Raw genomic sequence first — 20,647 nt, forward strand, 5'->3', positions numbered from 1 at the left:
GGTTCTTCTTCGACGCGTCAGCAGTTCCGTTTCCGCCGCTCGCTGACGCCGGGCTGTGCCTCTTCTAAATTCAGGGTCGAAGCGAGTTCTTCGGATGTGAGTCTACAAAGGAAGTGTTCACTTGCATCAGCGCTTGCTCCACTTTTTGCAGCAAATCACAACACACCTTGGCAAAAGTTTCATCTGGTACAATAATCTACAGGATATTTTTGAGCACGAGAGTTCCAAAGATCGACTGCAATGAGGATATCGGAACACATCATACCGTGCCGATATGCGATGCGGCGCATGGATCCCAGTTGAGTCTAGCCTTACTCCACCACGTGATGGGAGACGTGACACCCATGCAGTCATAAGCGCGCAGCTCCTTCACCTCAGGGTTAGATGATCAACACCAATCGCACTTGCCATCAATCGACCACTCGAGCCCCTAAACCACCGACCTACGTTGGCAAAGTCAGTTGTTTGTCAAGCAAACCTTTGTCGTAGTTCGAAAAGCGCGCAATGCCCAGTGCTTTAACCTTGCGTACTCGTCATCCCAAGTCCCGTGAATGTGACCAGGCAAGCAATCCCGAGGAGTCTGCTTCCGCTGAACGGTCACCCTCTCCCCTCAGAAAGCCACCCAAGAAGGGCTTCAAAAGATATGGATCATCTTGGATCTTGGAGAGAGATGTTCCAGTGGTATTCGGGAAGTAGCTGGTACCCTGTCCGAGTCGGTGATCTGTTCAAAGAGCGGTACCAAGTGATCGGGAAATTGTTTTTCGGAAGTGTGTCGACAGTCTGGCTGTGCCGCGATTTAATGTGAGTGCTACTCTGGCGTTGCGACAAAAGGACTCCTTACCAATTTACCAAGCGGCCACAAATATGTCACTTTGAAAGTGTATGTTCAGAGACATCGACAGGCTAAGCAAGAGCCCAAAGTATTGGCGCACTTGGAAAGTGTAGCATCGGATCACCCTGGCAAAAAGTCTATCAGACTTCCTTGTGATATGTTCGAAGCTGAAAGAAAAGACATCCGAGGACAGCGCCACCAGTGCCTCGTCTTTGAGCCACTGGGTATGACACTGAAAGAACTTTGCGAATTCTCCGGTGGCAAAGTCAAACCGGAAGTGTTGAAACCAATCGTGCGCTTGATGCTTGAAGCGCTTGACTTTCTGCACACAGAAGCAGGCGTAGTACACACGGGTGAGACATGAAGGGGAACGACCGATAGAATCTCTACTGACACCATGATAGACATTCAGGGAGGCAACATTCTCTACCAAGTGAAAGATGACTCTGTGTTTGAGAAGTTTGAAAAGGATCAATGGAGTCATCCTCCAGGTCGCAAAGTAGACAGCCCTTTGGTCAAATGGCTCAAATTGCTGTTCTCCAGAGGTGGAAAAGCTCTTTTCGACTCACGAGACATACCTTAGGACGTCAAAAACCTCGACCTGCCTGTTCTAGGCGACTTCGGTGACGCCGTTATGGGAGGAGAGACATACGCAGCGCACGTCATGCCAGACTTGTATCGTGCCCCAGAAATGATCACCGGTATCAGATGGGACGCGAAAATTAATATCTGGGGCCTTGCGATGACGGTATTCAGTGATCCTGTCTTTTCTCGCCTCATCCGTGACTTCAATACTGACAACTGAAAGGTCTGGGACGCAATCGAGGGCAAGCAGCTCTTCAAAGACACCACCCCAGGGAGATTCGAGTCTAATGACGAGCATCTCGCGATGACAATCGCCCTACTTGGACTGCCCAAGAAGAAGTTTTCTCAAATTGGAGTCAATGCCGGGAAATATTTTGATGAGGAGGGTAAGAAAAGCAACGGAAAGTAGCGTTATGGTGGCAGCCAACTAACGAACCCAGGAAATTGGAAGTTGGACATCGATATCCCCAAGACTTCACTTGAAGAAGAAGAGCAAGCTCTCGAAGGCGAGGAGAGGAACCAGTTTCTGGCCTTCATGCGCAGGATTCTCCAGTGGGATTCTGATGATAGGCCTTCTGCAAAAGAACTCCTCAATGACCCCTGGTTGTCTGCAGAAAGCACATTGAGTTCTAAGCCGACCGCCGAAGAAGATCAAAAGCAGCCCAACGAAGGAGATTAGGAACTTCTGCGGAGTCTTCAACATTATTTGTTTTTTTGGCATCCGACCTGATTCATCACTGTGAATGACTGACTCCACCATCATCTCAGGCCTTTTTCGCGACCACCATGTCGGCGAATGCACAGCGGTGATTCTCGAATCTGTAAATGTTCTGTGACTTGCCTGTCGCTATCGCCTGGTGTACGACATGATACTTTATCTGCTCGCGGTTCGGCTGTGATATTGCATCGCCACCACAAATTCCACTGACCTCGCCCAGCCACTTACATGCGTGTGGGTCATCGGCATAGACAGGCAAGACTTGTCCTTGACCAACAGTCCATCGACGCGGCCTGCGGAGTTGGAGGATGTGTATTCCAGACAGTGAACAGCACGTAGCTACTCCGTGTTTGGATTTCTTCGACATAGGCGCATGCGCGGAGTGGTCGCGTGGTGAGCCCGAAACAGTGAAGCTGACGCCAGGTTCTCTAATGGGAATCCAGGCTAGCAGCTCAGCCGCCCTTGTAGTGACAGGCTTAGATTTCTGTTTCTTCGGCAGAGCGTCATTCTGGGCATAAGATCGATGTCCTCCTTCTCGACGAGAGCGAATGGACTCCCCATCAGCTGCTTTCAGAGGCTGCAAACGTACTGTTAGCGAGATCCAGGCAGGGGAGGAGCATAGCTTGGATTTTGCGAATCGACATCGCAGGAGAAGATCCGCTGAGCGTCGGGTTTTTATCCAGTGACACTCCCGACGCAGAGAAGAAGCTCGGAGGAGTCGGAGAAGCTCAGATGTCAACCAGTCAGCTTTCGCCATCCGAAGCAAATATGTCGGGGAGGTTCGGGGTCAATTTCAGGCAGCAGGAATGCAATCAGTGCACAAGGGCCAAGGCGAGCATCTCTAGTCATTGGAAGGCTTGTGTTCCATTGTCGCCATGGGTGGTGTTGTCTGATGGGGCTAGAATGGTAGGCGGTGGCGCCTAGCGAGCTGCGGCGCAACGTCCGTCACCCTACAGCGCCCCCATCCAGGCTATCTTCAAGGTGCCAGCCCTGTTGACTGCGCCACTAAGAGTCCTGTGGAACGCGTCCCGCGCGGTGTGTATAAAATCTGGTCGTGGTCCGCCTCCTCACGCTGCTGCCGACTTTACTTTCAGAATCATCAGATGCCAGCGTTTCCGCCGCCATCATAAATACCCACCCGCATTTTGCTTTCTTTGGCTCAATGGGAGGATGTGTGGCTGCTGCTCTCGCTCTGGCCTTGAAGGACGGATACGCATGCTCAGCCCGTTTGCCATCGGAGCTTCTCCACACAAGGCCAAACGACTGACGAAGGCTGCAGTGTTCTGAGGCGAGGAAAACTCAAGAAAATGCTCGTCGAACGTGGCGTCGACGAATAGACCTTGTCAAGCCCTCTCCTGATCATCACCGGTAACATCAAAGACGCCGAAGCTGGCTCGAAAACCCTGAAGCCTGAATGAGCTGCGTCCGTCGTCGAGATTGTAATCTTCGGCGTTGGCAGCTTGCCCGTGTTCAAGCCCAACCCGCTGAGGCCCACGCTGAAGGATCCAGCCATCTGCCAGGATGCAACGAAAACCATTTTGGGAGCTGCCCGCTCGCTCGATGCATTTGCTCGTCATCAGCAGCGCGGAACTCAGCAACAAGGGTCGCGACATTACTTTGGTGATGATCCGTCTCTACTGCTGGCTGTTCCCGATTCCACATGCCGACAAGGAGGCGATGGAAAGGCTCATTGAAGCCGAGTACGCAAAGCCAGCTTCCGAAAGAGTGATCAAGGGGTACACGATTGTGTGACCAAGCTTCTTCACTGATAGCGAGAGCTGCGGACTTGAGAGCGTCAGGGTGGGCGGCGATGAGGATGCCGCAATTGGATATACCGGGAGCAGGAACGACGTCGGTCTGTGGATTTTTGAGCACACCGTCAAGAAAGCTTGAGAGCTGAAGGTAGGGAAGATCATCTCGATCACTTACTGATGCCGTGGTTTGTTATTGGGAGACTTGTGGCCAAACACGGTGGCATACTCCGCCTTAGAACTGCTTTCTACGTCATTCTTTCTTGGAGTGCTCCCAATCTTCCTGGTCGCTGGCACTTTGGATTCCAGCTGATTTTGCTTCTGTGGAGTTGTCGATTCTACAATTCCAACCTCGTCTTGTCTGTGCCATGAAGCTTTTGGCAACGAGTCTCGGTCCTGCGGTATTCAGAGCGCGTTTCCTGCTGAGGCCGTCAAGTCTAGACTCCAACCGTCAAGGTCTTGCGTAGAGAAGAAGTCGAGGCTACCCAGTCCTCCAGTGACCTACAGCAGACGAGCAGAGCAGGTCAGTTTTGAGCATCGAAGCTGGCAAAATGGAAGTCCATTGGGAGCTTACTAGTGAATCAAATTGGCCCCAGTCAGGGAATTCAGCAATGTCACTCGTGCTGCCTTCTAGTGGAGAAAACTGGTTGTTCTGCAGTTGAGCGAGAGCGCCGATATCTGCGTTATGGTTCGAGTTTTTGTTGCCGCCGACGAATTGACCGTTCGCTGCACTAGTTCTAGTTTCTCCAGCTGCAACGTCTTGATTTTCTGCGGGGTCCAGCGTTCCACTTGAGGGTATTACCTGCTCCCGGCTTGCCAAGTAGCTGTTGTACCTCAATATTTCAAGACGAAGCTCTTCAAGCACCACACCGTATCTTTCTGCCAACGACCCAGGGATCGAGATTTCGGAAATCTGTCCCTGACACTTTTTACCAGCGTCGAAGAGTCGCTCGTAGACGCGGGGATGAGAGTTTTGCTCTTGAATGGTGAAGACGTAGAGAACCATGACTGCACAAAATGCAAAATAATGTGTAAACTGAAGTTCGTCGGTCAGGTGTCATCGAGCTACATGGAATCGCGGTCTCTTGTCACTTACCCAGAATGTGCTTTGCATTTGCCCCGTCGTGCTCATTTTGTCAACGTGATTGACAATATTCATGGCAGCATCGATGCATTGTTGAATATGTCCAGATGGATGTTGCCTATCGGAAACTCTCTCTTCCGTGGAGTTTTGGGTTGTCAGATTTGCAAAGTTTCTCAGCAGAAATGGCCTGCGGATGAGAATCTGCGCGTGCCAATAGGCAAGGTTAAGTACATTTCGCTGCCTGAGGAAGATGGGCAAAACAAAAGAGTCATCAAAACCACCGTCGACAATGTATGAGATTTTCTTGCGCCAGTCTGCAAGCGCCTTGTCGTTTTTGTCTGCGAGAAAGTGCTGCCTTTCGCGGCTCAGCGGCTTGATGCTGTACAGATCGCGAAGAATGGTTGCCATGATTCTTGACAGTCTGGCACTGGTCAGTCGGAGCCCTCCCATGAAAAAGAGTTCTTACTCTATATGAGCAATACATCCAGACATTATGGACAGGGAGTTTGCTGGGACTGGACGTATTCCTCGGCGACGGAGGTCAAAGTCGTTCACAGATGTCGGCAATTCCTGCGCATATCTAAGTCAGAATTGCGCTAGTGGATAATGATAATTCTTACCTGATCAATATCTTCGTCGTGGAAGGTCCTTGGACGGCCCAAGGCCACGCTGAGGTACGTGTCGAGATTGTAGGCGTTCCAGAATGTTCTCTTTCTGCACTCTACTTCGATAAAGTTTGTAGAGAGGTTCGGATCTGGCCTTCTCTTGCGATGCATTCCGAGAGCCAGCACGAGATGAGCTGTCGTACCGAACAAACTCCAGCAGTGGTTGATGCGGGATTGAGCTAGGAGGTAGAGACACTGGGCAAGTCGAGCTTGCACGCTGGTCAATCGAATGCTTCCTTTCTCTCCCGAGAGTTGTTGTTCTGCCGCAGAAAAAAATCGAGCACTACGTGAAGATCAGCCGAGCGACTCTGCGAGTACATTGAGAGCAGATTTGAATACCTCGATCGTGCATTCTGCTCCCTCGTCCCAGACTTGGAGAATATCATTGCCTGCGCAAAGACCATGAGAAGCACAGCGGTTCGGCTTCTCTTGTCAGACCTTTTCCTCATTTCCCCATGAGTGTCGTACAGCTCTTGAAACCAGTCTTCAATGGTGTTTCGATGCAAGAACCGGTGGGTGGGTGCGGCAAAATCGAAATATCTCGCCATCAAAGCTCGTCCTTCAGACTCGGCGGGAAGGATGAAAAGAGAAGGATCGTGGTCGGGCAAAGGAAGATCGCCGAAAGTAAAAATGGAAGCATCGGAAGAGACAGATGATCGCTGACGCTCTACAGTTCGTTGAATTCGAAGCAAGATGGAAGCTGCCGAGGAGGGCCCAACATAATGGCCTTGCTGATCATTTTGCTCTTGAAAGTCATCGGGCGGTCTCGATCTCGAAGACCTGTCGCGTTCGCTCTCGGGCTGCTGAGATGGGTCATGATCGAGCGGGGTGAAATGATAGGCTTCGTCGTCATCACCGGCGTTTGAGCCCGGGCTTGCGTGCGCAAGAAGCGCGGATTCGCTTGCCTCGTAATGAATGGGAGGCAGCTTCCCTCGCCTGTACGTGGCGTCGTATTTACATTCAAGTCCTGATTGGGAGCAGTTGTTACACGGCCATGTTCCTGAGCATCGAGTCTTGCGCCTGCGACTGGAAGTCAACAGCCAACACTGCGACCTTGGCCGGTGGAATACACGCACAGCTTGCACCGATCACATGCCCTGGTGACCCTGACTCTGACAGAACTTTTGCGGCGCTTGGCTGGTGGTGGGGTGTTTGCAGCCTTGGCGCGGCCGTCTGGATTTGCTTCAATCTGGCCAGCAGAGGAGGGTTCGATGTCGGAAATATTGTGTTGCGGTTCCATGGATGTAGGCGTCGACTTTTTGAAATGCAGAGGTGGAACTGCGGCGGTGGTGAAGGTTTCGGAAAAAGTCGATGGAGCGTTGGGATGATTGCTTTTCCGCGCTTTGTCATCAGATGGCGCACTGGCCGGCGCTTCTTCCCCGCGCCCGTCGCGCTGCATTTATCCGGCCATCCACCAAAGGCCAACACTCGACTCGACTCCGCATCTCCATCTGCCGAGCTCGACGACTAACATCTCACTCGGTCAACGTGCGTCCGCTGTCGGCGCTACTGAAGTCTGGCCACCAGGCGTCGCTCAAAGTCACTCGCGCCTCAGCCCTCTGGCCGCTGCCCCCGCTCGCTTGCTCGCTCACATCATTCATCACCATCGGCATGATCAAGACTTTCGGGAGACAAAATTCATTCATTCACGATTGAATGTAGTCCTAGCAAATCTACTGACCCACTAATTTCTTCTTCTGCGCAGCAACCCAGTCCGCGACGCCCTTCTTCAGTGTCTCGTCATCGTGTTCGCCGAAAATGTTGACGCCCAACCGCAGCGGGAAGTTGTACCTGTGGTTCTTGTCAAGCGCGTTGATCCTTCTCATGGCATCTTCGGGAAGGACAAATTCCTCAAAGTTGGACTGGATTCGCGCCGGCGTTACGCTCTTTGGCAAGACTACAGTCCCTCGTTGGATTGCCCATTGAATCAGCACCTGCGCTGGGCTCTTTCCAACGTCGTTCGCAATGGCCTGTACCTCGGGGTCGTCTACAGCCCGAGGCAAGTTGTAGATGTTGTTGCCGAGCGGGCTGTACGCCTCCACCACAATGCCGTTCTTCTTGTGCCAGTCGAGCAAAGCAGGCTGCTGGAAGTACGGATGCAGCTCAATCTGACACCTCTCAGCTAACAAGACAGCGAAGGATTTTTGGAATACCCACCTGGTTAACGGCCGGCTTGATCTTTGCGGTCTCAAGGAGCTTTTCAATCCTTTCGCTCGTGAAGTTGCTGACACCAATGCTTCGGACCTTGCCCTTCTCGACAAGAGCCTCCATTGCCTTCCAAGTCTCCTCCACCGGGACTTCAACAACCCACGTAGCGCCCGATTCCGGATTGATTGGGAATCGCTCCCTCGGCTTTTCTGGCTTCTTGAATGAAACCGGCCAATGCATCTTGAAGACTTAGCCTAGCTCTGGTAGGTGTGGTCGTCGACTCACAAGGTAGAGATCGAGATAGTCGGTCTGGAGGTCTTTCAACGTTTCTTCCAGAGCCTCCTCGACATCTTCTGGTTTGTGATGGGTGTTCCAGAGCTTGCTCGTCACAAACAACTCCTTTCGGTCGATTCCGGAAGCCTTGATGCCCTGGCCAACCTCATCTTCGTTGTCATAGATGGCTGCAGCATCAATGTGACGATAACCCGATTTGATGGCGCTTTCTACAGCAGTCGCGACCTGCGTAGGTGCGGATTGCTGTGTCAAATGCATCAGCCAACTGCTCGATCATTGGTAGGGCTCGCGGTGAGCTTCTCGGCTTCATACCCATGTTCCAAGACCAATGACTGGAATCGAATATCCAGAATTGAGCGGCAAGGATCCCCGCGACGACATTTTGAAATTGAAAAACAGACAATGGCTTTCGGGGCGATATTTCAAGCTCTCAATGTTTTAAGACTGGGAATTGCGAGCAAAGAAGAAGCTACCTGCCTCTGGGTACTCGATCTACTTAAATCAAGCTGCTGGTGGGGCCCCATTTGCTCATGCGCAATTGCGTGTGAAGTCACCGACAGCACGGGATTCGAGGTCCGATTCGGCCCACTGTGCTTTTCCGAGCGCTTTTCCATTGCTTTTCCGTCATCGACGAGTCTTTGGCACATGGCAATCTTCCAATCGCGGCAGAGATGTACTGAAGGCCTTGACCTCCAACACTGTTGAAAAGCATCTTATAATACGACCACCGCGTTCCAGTACGATTGTCTGAGTTCCATCCCAAGTCTTTTTACCGACCTTCAGCTGGGTCCATCGACTCCAATATGACTGCAACAATTGCTCAAAAGAGCATCCCTCTCCCTTATCAAGATGATGCTCAACATGAAGCGGCTGAGGAAGGTCAGCTTAATTGCATCAATGACCTCATTCTCCTCAAAGCGCGAACAGTACCGAATATTCCGATGATTGCATATCCTGCTTCCAAAGACGGGGCCAGCCTGTTGCTGGAGTACACTTCCAGAGACATTGATCTGTTTGTCGACGCCGCCGCCAAGAAACTCGACCGTCTAGGCCTCAAACCTCAGGTACTCATCTACTCCTTGTACTCGCCACACATCCTGACTGTTTGCAGAAACAGAAGAGCGACCATGGCGAAGTCGTTGCCTTGATTGGGCCCTCAAATCTCGATTACGTCATATCGCTCCTCGCTCTCTCACGCATGGGTTTTGGCGTCCTTTTCCTCTCGACGCGCCTTCACACAGAGGCCTACGTCTCTTTACTGCAGAAGACACATTGCGTGAAGATTGTTGCCTCGGATAAATTTTCTTCAGTCATTGAAAGTGTCCAAGCACATCATCCGCTCCAGAAGTTTCCCCTCCTCGACCAATCGTCCTACAGAGCGAAAAGCCAGACCGAGCCAAGATTCCAAAGATCGATTGAGTTGGTCAGAGAGGAGGACTGCGTGGCTTTCATTGTGCATTCATCCGGCTCGACTGGGCTTCCCAAGCCAATTTTCCAAACACATCGATCATGTCTGTCCAACTACGCACTCGGCAGCGGAATGAGAGCGTTTGTGACCCTTCCTCTCTTCCACAATCACGGGTTGGCGACGACATTCCGTGGAATCGTTGCAAACAAGCGGACCGTCCTGTACAATGCCGAGCTTCCTCTGACAAACGCGAACCTTGTAACGGCTATGGAGCTGGCAGACCCGGAGAGCTTCAATGGAGTACCTTATGCTCTCAAAGTACTTTCCGAATCTGAAGAAGGTATCTCTGCCCTGAGAAAATGCAAGTTGGTACTGTTTGGTGGCAGCAGCTGCCCGGACGAGCTCGGTGACAAGCTTGTCAATGCCGGCGTGTACCTCGTTGGTCATTACGGAGCGTAAGTGACCCCAAATCGTGCGTAGATGTTGCATCTAACACGATGCAGGACCGAAATGGGGCAGTTGATGACTTCCCTGCGGGACCCGGCGGACAAGTCTTGGAATTACGTGCGACCGCTGCCCAAGGTCAAGCCTTTTCTAAGATTTGTCCCCATCGGAGAGGGAATGTTCGAATGCGTCGTACTCGATGGCCTTCCATCAAAAGTCATGTCAAACTCGGACGACCCTCCAAATTCTTACCACACAAGAGACACTTTCGTTCCCCACCCAACCATCCCAGACGCCTGGAAGTACCAAGGTCGTCTCGACGATCGCATCACGTTGTTCAACGGCGAAAAGGTCCTGCCGATCCCTTACGAAAACCAAGTCCGGCAGAACGAACTCATCAGCGATTGTCTCGTTTTCGGGGTCGGCATGGCTTTCCCCGGTCTCTTAGTTTTCCCCAGCGACAGCACAGCCGGCATGAGCAAATCTGAGATTTTGGAGCGAATCGCACCGGCAATACAACTTGCCAACAGCCGAGCCGAGAAGTTTGGGTATATTTCGCCAGAGATGATCGAGATCATGGACCGCGGAATCGAGTATCCTCGCACCGACAAGGGCACTATCATCCGAGCAGCTTGTTACAAGAGGTTCGCAGACGTCATTGACGCCCTCTACCGTAGATTTGAAAACCCGGATGCAGCAGACGTGGGCAGCGGTCGTGTCTTGGACCAGCAGGGCATGGAGGAGTACCTGCTTGACCTCTTCACCCGGCGGCTAGGAATCGAGGGCATCTTTACGGAAACGGATCTCTTCGAAGCTGGGACCGACAGTCTTCAATCCCTGCGGGCGCGCAGTTACATGATGCACGATCTCTACCTCGCAGGCAATATTCTTCCCCAAAATGTTGTTTTCGAGCATCCATCCATCGCGAGCTTGGCTCGTTATCTCAGCTCGCTGAGCATGGGCACTGAAATAGACAGGAAAGATGAGGTCAAGGAGATGCGGGAGCTCATTGCCAAATACTCGTCGTTCCCTCCTTTTCGTCCAGGGGAGAAAGTTCCAGAAGGGGACGTGGTACTCCTCACTGGCGCCACTGGAACCCTGGGAGCACACATTCTGTCGCAGCTTGCTCAGATTCCGCATGTGCGAGCAGTTTATTGCCTGGTTCGTGCCAACTCTGAGCCTGCGGCCATGGATCGAGTCAAGTCGAGCCTCGACACCAAGAAGCTTCTGCCTTTGTCAAACAACAATGCAAAAGTCGTCGCCTTGCCGAGCGACCTCAGCAGGCCTGACCTTGGCTTGAAGCCTGAGATCTTTTCCCTCTTGCAATCGACCGTCACTACCGTCATCCACAGTGCCTGGGCAGTCAACTTCAACCTCGGTGTCTCCAGCTTCGAAAACCACCACATCCGCGGAACGTGGAACTTGCTCCGTCTTTGCCACTCAGTACCATTTGCTCGCCCTGCTCGCTTCTCTTTCATTTCCTCAGTCTCGGCCGCGGCTGGCACTCCCGCTCCCGCCGTAGTACCCGAAGCACTTGTCGCCAACCCCGAGCATGCGCAGAATATGGGCTACGCGAGGTCCAAGTTTGTCACAGAGCACATCATCCATGCAGCGGCTACATCTACCGGGCAGCAGGCCAGAGTGCTGCGGACTGGCCAAATCGTCTTCGACACGGAAACTGGACTGTGGAATCAAACCGAGGCTATTCCTCTCATGATTCGCGCGGCCACAACAATCGGTGCCCTCCCCAGTCTCGACGAGACGCCCAGCTGGCTGCCCGTCGACAAATGCGCGGCGGCCATTCTGCAGCTCTCAGGTGCTGAGATTCCATTTGTCGACGCCATCAACATCGACAGCTACGACCCCGATGTCGTCTTCCATGTGCAGAACCCCAAGACTTTCAGATGGACGGAGGACTTTCTTCCAGCCCTCAGAGATGCCGGCTTGCGTTTTGAGATTGTCGCGCAGCGCGAATGGGTGCGTTTGCTGCGCGAGTGCAAGCAGGGCCCTGAGAGAAACCCGACGCTCAAGTTGATTGATTTCTTCGCGGACAAGTACGACAACGACCGGCCTGGGCGGAAGGGCCTGGTGTTCAATACGGCGAAGACGGCGGAGCGGTCGCAGGTCATCAGGGATGGTATCGATGCTATCGGGGGCGGGCTCATTGCCAAATGCGTTCGGGCTTGGAGGGAGACTTGGGATTCGGCTGCTTGATTGTCGTGTATGCTACTTCGCTGGGTCCATTGCATGTCAGCGCCAGTCAAGTTTTGATTTCGAAAGCTTCTTATAGACTGCTTTATTCCAGGTGCATCGATTACGACGTGTGAGAGAAGTCACTGGAGCAGATGGCTGCCGCGACGTCGACCTTCAGTGATGGACCAACAAGCGCGACGTAGGAACTCGACTGTGCCCTATCGCTAATTGTCATTTACGGGAATTGACAGTTAGGAAAATGGAGAAGTCGCAGTTAAGCACATAAGTGGGTATAGGAAGTTTAAATAGTCTATCTATATATCTACTTATTACGACGCCCTAGGCACGACTATAGTAGCGAATAGCTAGCTGCTCCGTAGGCCTATCTAAGGTTAGCGAAGTAACGCCTACTCTATAGTCTCTTTAGGAGTAGTAAAAAAGAGCCCGTTCTATATACCTTTAAAATTAAAAGAATACCTATAGCCTCTACCTTAAATGCTCTACTTTCCTATTAGAAGTAGTAAAAGAATACTTCTACGTTCTAAAACTATTAATATATTATACTACTATCCTAATATATTAGCTATTATCTTACTTACTATACCTTTTTAGGTTAGTTAGTATAGTAGTATTAGCCCTACTACCTTATAGAGTAAGTAAGATTTATACCTACCTAGAGGTTATTAGTTTAAGTCTATTACGTAGTAGTAAAACGTCTTATAAGTAGGAGGTATAGCTAAAGTAGATCTACTAAGAAGCGCTTAATTATATATAATTCTAAGAATACTTCTTAACCTACCCTAGGCTATACTACCTTTTATATATCTTAGTTATATAATAATAGGATTACCTTTATCTATAGGCTAACTACTATCTAGCCTTACGCTATAGTCTACTACTCTATATATATATCTAAAGTAGTATATATAGTTAAAGAATTTATCTAGAGTAGTAACTACCTTATATAGCCCTTATATAATAAGCTAGTTATTATAGCTTATACCTAGGTAGTTAGATAGTTTACTACTTAGGTAGGCTAAGTTAGTTCGTCTATTAGTTCTACTAAGTTAGTTTATTAGGAAGTATATTAGGCTATATCTATTATCTAGAGTATAGACTATAATAAAGTCCTAGTTAAACTACTCTTATAGGTATAAGCTAAATTTAGGTTATTACTTAGGAGTATATATATTAGTAAGTAGTATACTTACGTAATCTATATACTCTAGTATATACTATACTTTTACTACTATATATATATACTATATTTCTATAGCTATTATAGCCTTTATTATACTATCTACTAGTTAGCCTTATCTCCTAACTAGCCTAGTACCTATATATTAGTAGACTAGTTTCCTATTAGTACTAACTTATATTTACTTTATAGCTAAATAGGTTAAATATAAGAATATATTCCTCTAAGAGGGAGATAGTATTATACTACTATCCTAATATATAGACTAACTAAGATAGCTACTATCTTACTTACTATATCTTTTTAGGTTAGTTAGTATAGTAGTATTAGCCCTACTACCTTATAGAAGTATTATACTACTACCCTAATATATAGACTAACTAAGTAAGATAGCTACTATCTTACTTACTATACCTTTTTAGGTTAGTTAGTATAGTAGTATTAGCCCTACTACCTTATATAATAATAGTATAAAGTAAAAGCTAAGGAAGTATAGCTACTACTATAATAATCTTCCTTTCTTATCTATTAACTAAGGCGCTATTTTTTCTTAACTAAAAGAATAGTTAGTAGGAGTAATTAACTTAGTAGGAGCGTTTAAAGTTACTATCTCTACTTAGATAGAAGCCTTTATTACTTCTATTAGAGGGTTATCTATTAAAAATCTTACTACTAAGTATAGTAGTCTTAGGCTAGCTACTTAAGGTCTATCTATATCTACTTCTCTATTTTAAGAGTAGAGTTCTAAATTAACTTCTATTTACCCTTCTTAGTCTATTTCTATTATATATTATAGGTTAGACTACTCTTAGTATTAGAATCTATAAATTTCTAAGAAGGTAGTCTTACTTAGTTAAGGTTTATATAGTAAGTTTAGAAAATACTATCTAACTCCTACTAAGTATTTTTTATTAATATTATAAGGTATAGTAGATCCTTAGTAACTTTTCTATTATAGAAACTTATATTATATAGAAGGGTACTTTAGTAATAGTTAGAGTCTAATAGTTTATTAGATAAGATATTATATACTAGATATTAATAATTATAACCTTTATATTAATAGCTATTATACTAAGGTATAAGACTCTAAGAATATTCTTAAGATAATTCTAATCTTTTAGGCGCCTATTAGTCTATATAATTTTAATAATATTAGTATTAGCTATAATAATTTACTAGGAATAGTAATTAGTTATTTTATCTATATAAGAGCTAGTAATCTTAAGATTAATAGTATATTTTAAGATAATAAGCTAAAAGGTTAATAAGTTAAAAAGGTAGATAAGTAGAGAAGTAGATAAGTTAAAGAAGTAAATAAGTAAGAAAGGTAGATAAGTTAAAGAATAGAGAGTAGTAAAGTAGATAAGTTAAAAGGTTAGATAGGTAGAAAGGTAGTTAAGTAGAGTATAATAGCCTACTATAATAAGACTACTAAAGTAAATACTAACTAAAGTAAAGACTAAACTCTACCTAAAGTAAAGACTACTTTAAGTAATAATTAGCTATAGTAGTAGTTAATATTAATAGTAGACTATAGTATAGACCTAAGTAAGCTATTATTAAGTAGTTACCTACTAAGTTATTATTAGGAGGAACTCTAGATTATTTATAATATAGTAAGTATTAAAGTAAGTTAATATATTAGACTATAACTTACTTAGGAAGTATTTATCTATTAGGAGATTAAGATATAGATATATAAGTTAACTCCTTTCTTATAGTAATAATTAGTCGTAGTAAGCTAGTCTTATAATAGTAGGATTAAAGTACTAATCTAAGTAAGTATATATAGAGAATTAATACTTTAAGCCTAACGCTTTAACTATAGGATCTATCTAAGGATATAAATAGTTAGAAACTATAATAATACCTCCCCCTTTACGCTATTAAATATAACGCTAATCTACTATATAAAAAAGAGGAATAGTAAGGAAAGAGTAGGAGCTAAGGTAGCTACTAGGGTTACTATAGTAGCTTACTTATTAGTAAAGCCGTAAGAGATAAGACGGGCCTAGAACTTCTTATTACTAGGGTACTTATAGAGGATATAGCCTAGGTTAGGGAGGTTTCTAATATAGATAAAGATTAGGTAGTAGAACTACTTAATAGGGAGGATAAGACCCTAGCTAGACTTATACTTATTAGATAGCTAGCTAAATAGTAGGATGTTAGTACTAGTAGAGTAGGTAAGGAACTAGATCTTATAGTTAGGTAGACTACTAGGGCGGTTAAGGATAAGGCTACCTATAGCCTTAATTATATTACTAAGGGAGAGGGATAGAAAGAGGTAGGTATTAGAATAGTAAATAATAAACGTATTATACTCTAGCTCGTCGCTATAGATCTACTATAAGTAGACGTAGTAGTTAGTAATATAGCTAGGTAATAGGTAGCCCTACTAGACTATAAAGCGCTTATTAATACTAAGGTAAGGGAATAGGAGTAGGGTATAGATTAAATAGTACTAGCCTTAGAGTAGCTTAGTAATACTAATAGTAATAAGTATATATAGCTTAGTAGGTAAGATCTAGCGCGCGTTATAACTAGGTATAGGTAGGGCGTTATAAGGGGTAAAACTAATAATAACCTTATCTATAATAATCTAATACTAGATAGATCTAGGAGGGAATAGGCCTAAGTAGTTCTTCTCTTTATCCTTAGTATTACTAAAGTTAGGGAAGGAGAGGATTATACTACTAGTAGTAGTAATAATATTATAGATAGAGTTATTAAGGTCGTTCTAACTAGGGCCTAATATAATATAAAAGTAGTAACTATAGAGCTTAACGCTAAGAAGGTCTTTAATATTACTAAAGATAGGAGGGATATAGAGAGTAGCGCTAAAGTAAGAGTTACTAGAGTAAGTATTAGGGTAGGTAGTAGGGTTAGCCTTATTAGGAGGGAGGGCTAGGTCTATAGGGATAATAGAAGAAGCTATAGGGTCTATAGTATTAACTAGAGAAGGAAGATTCTTAAGCTTAGTAACGCGGTTACATAAGTTACGTAAGTAGTTATTATTAGCGTCTATAGTATAGTAGGATAATAAGGTTATAAGGTAGTATAGTCGTAAAGATTATAGAGTTAGTAGAATAGTAAGTAGAGTATAAGTAGGGTTTAGTAGTTCTAGACCTTATAAAGAGAATCGTTATAGGTAGGCTTATATAGTTAGTATATATTACTAGTAGCCTTCTATTAGTTAGAGTCCTAATCTAGCTAGTTTACTTACTTAAGCCTAGTACTATAGCGCCTAGGTATAGGTAGTACTACTAGTAGCTTATTTAGATAGTACTATTACTTATTAGACGTTCTACTACTAGGGTCTACTATTATTTACTTATTATTTAGTAGTACTTCCTTACTTTTAACCTAAACTCGTTAACTAGCTTTAAACTCGTTAACGGCTACTATATCCTTAAATATAGATACTAGTTTCTATATTAGTCTTACGTACCTAGTCTACTTTACTAAGAACTATTAATAGTTTTAACGCTAATACTTATCTAGTATATATTCTACCTCCTACTTATTCTTATTATTAATAATAACTATAGGCGGCTAATAATCTATATATACCTAGCTTAGTAAGGCGTTATTAGATACTAGTTATAGTAGGTCTATATTAAAGATATTATAGATAGTACCTAGTATATCTAACTAGTAGGCCTTATTTAAAATAACTTATGTTATAGTATACTTTACTAACTAGTAATCTAGCTTCTAAATAGGATAGTCTATAGAGATATTATAAAGGCTTAGCTAAACTTTATTACCTACTTTATATACTAGTAAGGCGTTATAATAGTAGTTTACCTACTACTCCTAGTCTACCTAGAACGTGGTTATCGCGTTTTCTACCTAAGTAGTAGCCTCTTAGATCTTTATTACGATAGTATTACCTTATACTACTAGTATTTATAGGTTAGTAACGCGCTAGGGGCCTTCTAAGAGTCTTATTTATAAGGGGTTAGCGTAATAACTATATAATAAGAAGAATAGACTAAGGCCTATAGTAGCTAACATCCTATTATTTAACGCGAACTTAATAACTAGTAAGTAGTTAGCCTAGTCGTTCTATACTTAGTTAACTAACGCGGCTAATATCTACTTAACCTCTATATTTACTCTCTTAGTCTAACTATCCGTCTCTAGGTAGTAACCTATTAAGAGATACTACTAAATCTTTAATAGTTTATAGACGCGTTCCTATAAAAAACTTATAAACTACGAACTCTAGTCTAATATAATAGCGTTAGGTAACCTATAGCGCTAGTAGTATATTTATAGGAATAATAACGCTATAGCCTTAGCTATTAGATCGTAATAGGGTTCTAGAATTACGCCTTTTAATAGCCTATCTATAATAACTAGTATATAGGTATTCTTCTTACTAGCTATAAGAGGGCCTATAAAATCTATAGATACCTCTTACTACTATTAATTTAGAACTAGAAGTAGTTAGAGTAGTTCTTACTTATAGTCTCTCTAGAATTTAGTCGCTCTATAGACGTTATAATTACGCCTAAATTACTTTACCTACGCGTTATAGTTTAGCTAAAATAACTTAAGATAGTAGAGCTAGGATACTATCTTATTATTACTAAGGTAGATTACCTCTAGAGAGTTATATATTATCTAGAGGATACTAGTTTATAGAGGTTTAGAATCTAGTACCTATAAGTAACTATACTAATAAAGGTTCCCCCTATTATCTAATATTAGGTTAGATATTAATATCTTACTAAGAAAGAGCTCTACTAGTACTATCCTACTCCTACTAAGTACTACTATCTTTAGGGCCTAGTAAGCTCTATCCTCTCCTACTAACTCTCTCTATATATTAGTTATCTATTTAGCCCTAGTATTATTACCGCCTAATATAATAGGGTATACCTATATAGTATCCTCCTCTACTAGTTCTTCCTCTTAACTAGCCTTTATTATTATAAGGCTAGTAGGTAATAACTTAAGTATTTAGGTAAAGTAGTACTTTAAGCGGCTATTATCTACGTTAGTAGGTAGGTCTTACTCTCTTTATAATAGTATATCTAGTTAGGTATTATCCTTCCCTAGAATATATACTATTATAAAGTTATACTAACTAAGCTTCTCTACCTAGTAGACTTAACGCTTATTTAGTTACTTACTAGTTATAAAGTACTCTAAGTTTTTATAGTCTATCTAGATAGTAAAGCTACTAATACTCCTTAATAGGTAACCCTATTTATCTAGCGCCTTAATAATTACTAGGAGCTCCTTATTATAGATCTTATAGTTTACTTTATATATATTACTCTTCCTTAAGTAGAAGGTAGTTAGTTAGAGGACTTCCTAATTATTACGTTAGTAAAGGACTCTCCTAGTAGCATAACCTAATAAGTCTATTACTAATACTATCTCTCTTTCTAGGTTAAACTATATTAGTATAGGCGCCTTAATAAATACTAGCTTTAACCTCTTAAACGCGCTCTTAGTCTTATTATCCTATCTAAACTCCTTATTTTTCCGTATAAGCCTAATAAAAGGTTCTATAATCTCTAAGAAACTACTAATAAAATAATAATAAAAGCTAGTAAAGCCTAAGAAGCCTTATATAGTCTTAATAGTAGTTAGTCTAGCCTAGTTCTTTACTACCTTAACCTTAGATAGGTCTATATATACTCCTTATCTAGCCTTAATAATATAGCTAAGGTATTTTATTAATTAGACCTTAAACTTATACTTCCTAATATTAATATAGAGACCTACTATAAGTAAGTAGTCTATTACTATCCTAACCTAGTAATAATACTCCTTCTAGGATCCCTCTATAAAGATTAGAACGTTATTAATATAGGCTAAAGCGTAATTATCTAGAAACTCTCTTAGTACCTAGTTAATATACTATTAAAAGGTACTAGGAGCGTTAGTAAGGCTAAATAGCGTTACTAACTACTTAAATAGTCTAAATTAGGTATAGAAGGCTATTAGCTATTTATCTCCTTTAGTAATATAAACGTAGTAGAATACTAAGACTATATCTAGCTTAGTAAACTAGTATACTTATCTAATCTAGGCTAATATTTCTATAATTAGTAGAAGTAGATAATAGTCCTTCCTTATTAGGGCGTTAAGAGCCTAGTAATTATAATAAAACCTTAATCCTCTACTAGGTTTCTTTATAAATAGTACTAGAGCCGTAGCTAGAAAGTTACTTATATATATAAACCCCTTCTCTAGGAGCTTATATAACGTCTTATATAAGATAAGTAACTCCTTATAGCTTATCCTATATAGTAGTTCCTAGGAGAGGTCTAGGTCCTTCCTATTTAGTAGCTTATTTAGTTTAATCTTATAATTAATTTCTAGTTAGTTAGAAGGGAGTAAATCTATAAGAGCCTTATTAAATAACGGTAGGTACTTATTACTAATCTACTTAGGTAGATAGTAATAGATCTTATTACTACTAATAACTAGCTTTATTACTAAAGCCTTATTAATATTAGTAATACTTACTATAAATACGTATCCTTTCTACTATTTAGCTACTAATTAGGTAAGTAGTTAGTATATAAGGGTAGAGATAGCCTAAGTAAAATAGACTCTATTCTTAACCTCTAATCTTCTCTTCTCCTATACTATTAGGCTAGTATCCTTAAATATAAGGCTTCTAGCTAATAGGTCTAGTAGGACCCTCTCTTAGTAGAGCTATAGTACTCCTATTAGTAACTTAATACTATTAGGAAGTTAGGATACTATATAGATAAGAATTATCCTTAAGTATTCTTCTAAATTAAGTATAAACTCTATTACTATCTTTACTAACTATTCTAAGCTCTTTAGTCTAAGTATTAGTATAGGCGTAATTTTATAGACTAGAAGGTTTATATATATTATAAACTAGGAGGTTACTATTATATATAGTTTACTCCCTAAATTAATAAGAGTTCTAGTATAGGATACTTAATTAACTAGTACTAATACTAGTAGGAATTTACCCCTTATATACTATTTAGCCTTATACTAATAGACTACGATCCTACTATTTAACCTCCTCTAGTTTATAACTTTACTCTAGACTATAACTATAGCTAGAGTTCCTTATTTTCTAATTTAGGCTCCTTAATATCTTTAATCTCGTCCTCTAGTAATAGCTAGACTACTATAGCCTAGGAAGGACGAGTAGGTTTATATAGGTACTTACTAATAAAGTAAGTATTACTACTATAACGTAGATAGAGCTTAGATATACGTTATTAGCTTACCTCTATATCTAATATCTACTTAGTATACTAGATAGCTAAGTAGGCTAGACTAGTAGGCTCCTATTCTATAGCTTTAGAGGTAG

At 43.1% G+C, this 20,647-nt stretch overlaps 6 protein-coding genes across 6 annotated transcripts; 3 read left to right on the forward strand and 3 right to left on the reverse strand.

Moving 5' to 3' along the window:
* Positions 1-670: 670 nt before the first annotated feature.
* Positions 671-2,096, forward strand: IWZ02DRAFT_370367 (kinase-like domain-containing protein; the record flags this gene model as incomplete). The annotated part of the gene is made up of 6 exons (XM_066764496.1): positions 671-801; positions 854-1,185; positions 1,237-1,346; positions 1,416-1,580; positions 1,641-1,803; positions 1,858-2,096. The coding sequence occupies 6 exons, from the start codon at positions 671-673 to the stop codon at positions 2,094-2,096; spliced, it is 1,140 nt and encodes a 379-aa protein (XP_066626661.1).
* Positions 1,749-2,951, reverse strand: IWZ02DRAFT_145399 (uncharacterized protein). Its single transcript, XM_066761829.1, has one exon. The coding sequence runs from the start codon at positions 2,890-2,892 to the stop codon at positions 2,182-2,184; it is 711 nt and encodes a 236-aa protein (XP_066626662.1). The 5' UTR covers positions 2,893-2,951; the 3' UTR covers positions 1,749-2,181.
* A 744-nt stretch (positions 2,952-3,695) lies between these two features.
* Positions 3,696-3,887, forward strand: IWZ02DRAFT_371547 (uncharacterized protein; the record flags this gene model as incomplete). The annotated part of the gene is made up of 1 exon (XM_066764575.1): positions 3,696-3,887. The coding sequence occupies one exon, from the start codon at positions 3,696-3,698 to the stop codon at positions 3,885-3,887; it is 192 nt and encodes a 63-aa protein (XP_066626663.1).
* Positions 3,888-4,291: 404 nt separating this feature from the next.
* Positions 4,292-6,875, reverse strand: IWZ02DRAFT_371205 (finger protein; the record flags this gene model as incomplete). The annotated part of the gene is made up of 7 exons (XM_066764546.1): positions 4,292-4,387; positions 4,461-4,922; positions 4,983-5,391; positions 5,437-5,540; positions 5,591-5,918; positions 5,975-6,655; positions 6,712-6,875. 7 exons carry the CDS (start codon positions 6,873-6,875, stop codon positions 4,292-4,294), a joined length of 2,244 nt encoding a protein of 747 aa, XP_066626664.1.
* A 177-nt stretch (positions 6,876-7,052) lies between these two features.
* On the reverse strand, positions 7,053-8,412 carry IWZ02DRAFT_443506 (NADP-dependent oxidoreductase domain-containing protein). The gene is made up of 2 exons (XM_066767030.1): positions 7,793-8,412; positions 7,053-7,743 (listed from the first exon to the last, which is right to left on the reverse strand). The coding sequence occupies exons 1-2, from the start codon at positions 8,021-8,023 to the stop codon at positions 7,309-7,311; spliced, it is 666 nt and encodes a 221-aa protein (XP_066626665.1). The 5' UTR covers positions 8,024-8,412; the 3' UTR covers positions 7,053-7,308.
* A 468-nt stretch (positions 8,413-8,880) lies between these two features.
* Positions 8,881-12,143, forward strand: IWZ02DRAFT_371926 (uncharacterized protein; the record flags this gene model as incomplete). The annotated part of the gene is made up of 3 exons (XM_066764596.1): positions 8,881-9,141; positions 9,189-9,940; positions 9,989-12,143. The coding sequence occupies 3 exons, from the start codon at positions 8,881-8,883 to the stop codon at positions 12,141-12,143; spliced, it is 3,168 nt and encodes a 1,055-aa protein (XP_066626666.1).
* Between the last annotated feature and the right edge of the window lie 8,504 nt (positions 12,144-20,647).

The sequence above is a fragment of the Phyllosticta citriasiana genome (assembly GCF_038021145.1).
Source record: "Phyllosticta citriasiana strain CBS 120426 chromosome Unknown IWZ02scaffold_2, whole genome shotgun sequence".
Lineage (NCBI taxonomy): Eukaryota > Fungi > Ascomycota > Dothideomycetes > Botryosphaeriales > Phyllostictaceae > Phyllosticta > Phyllosticta citriasiana.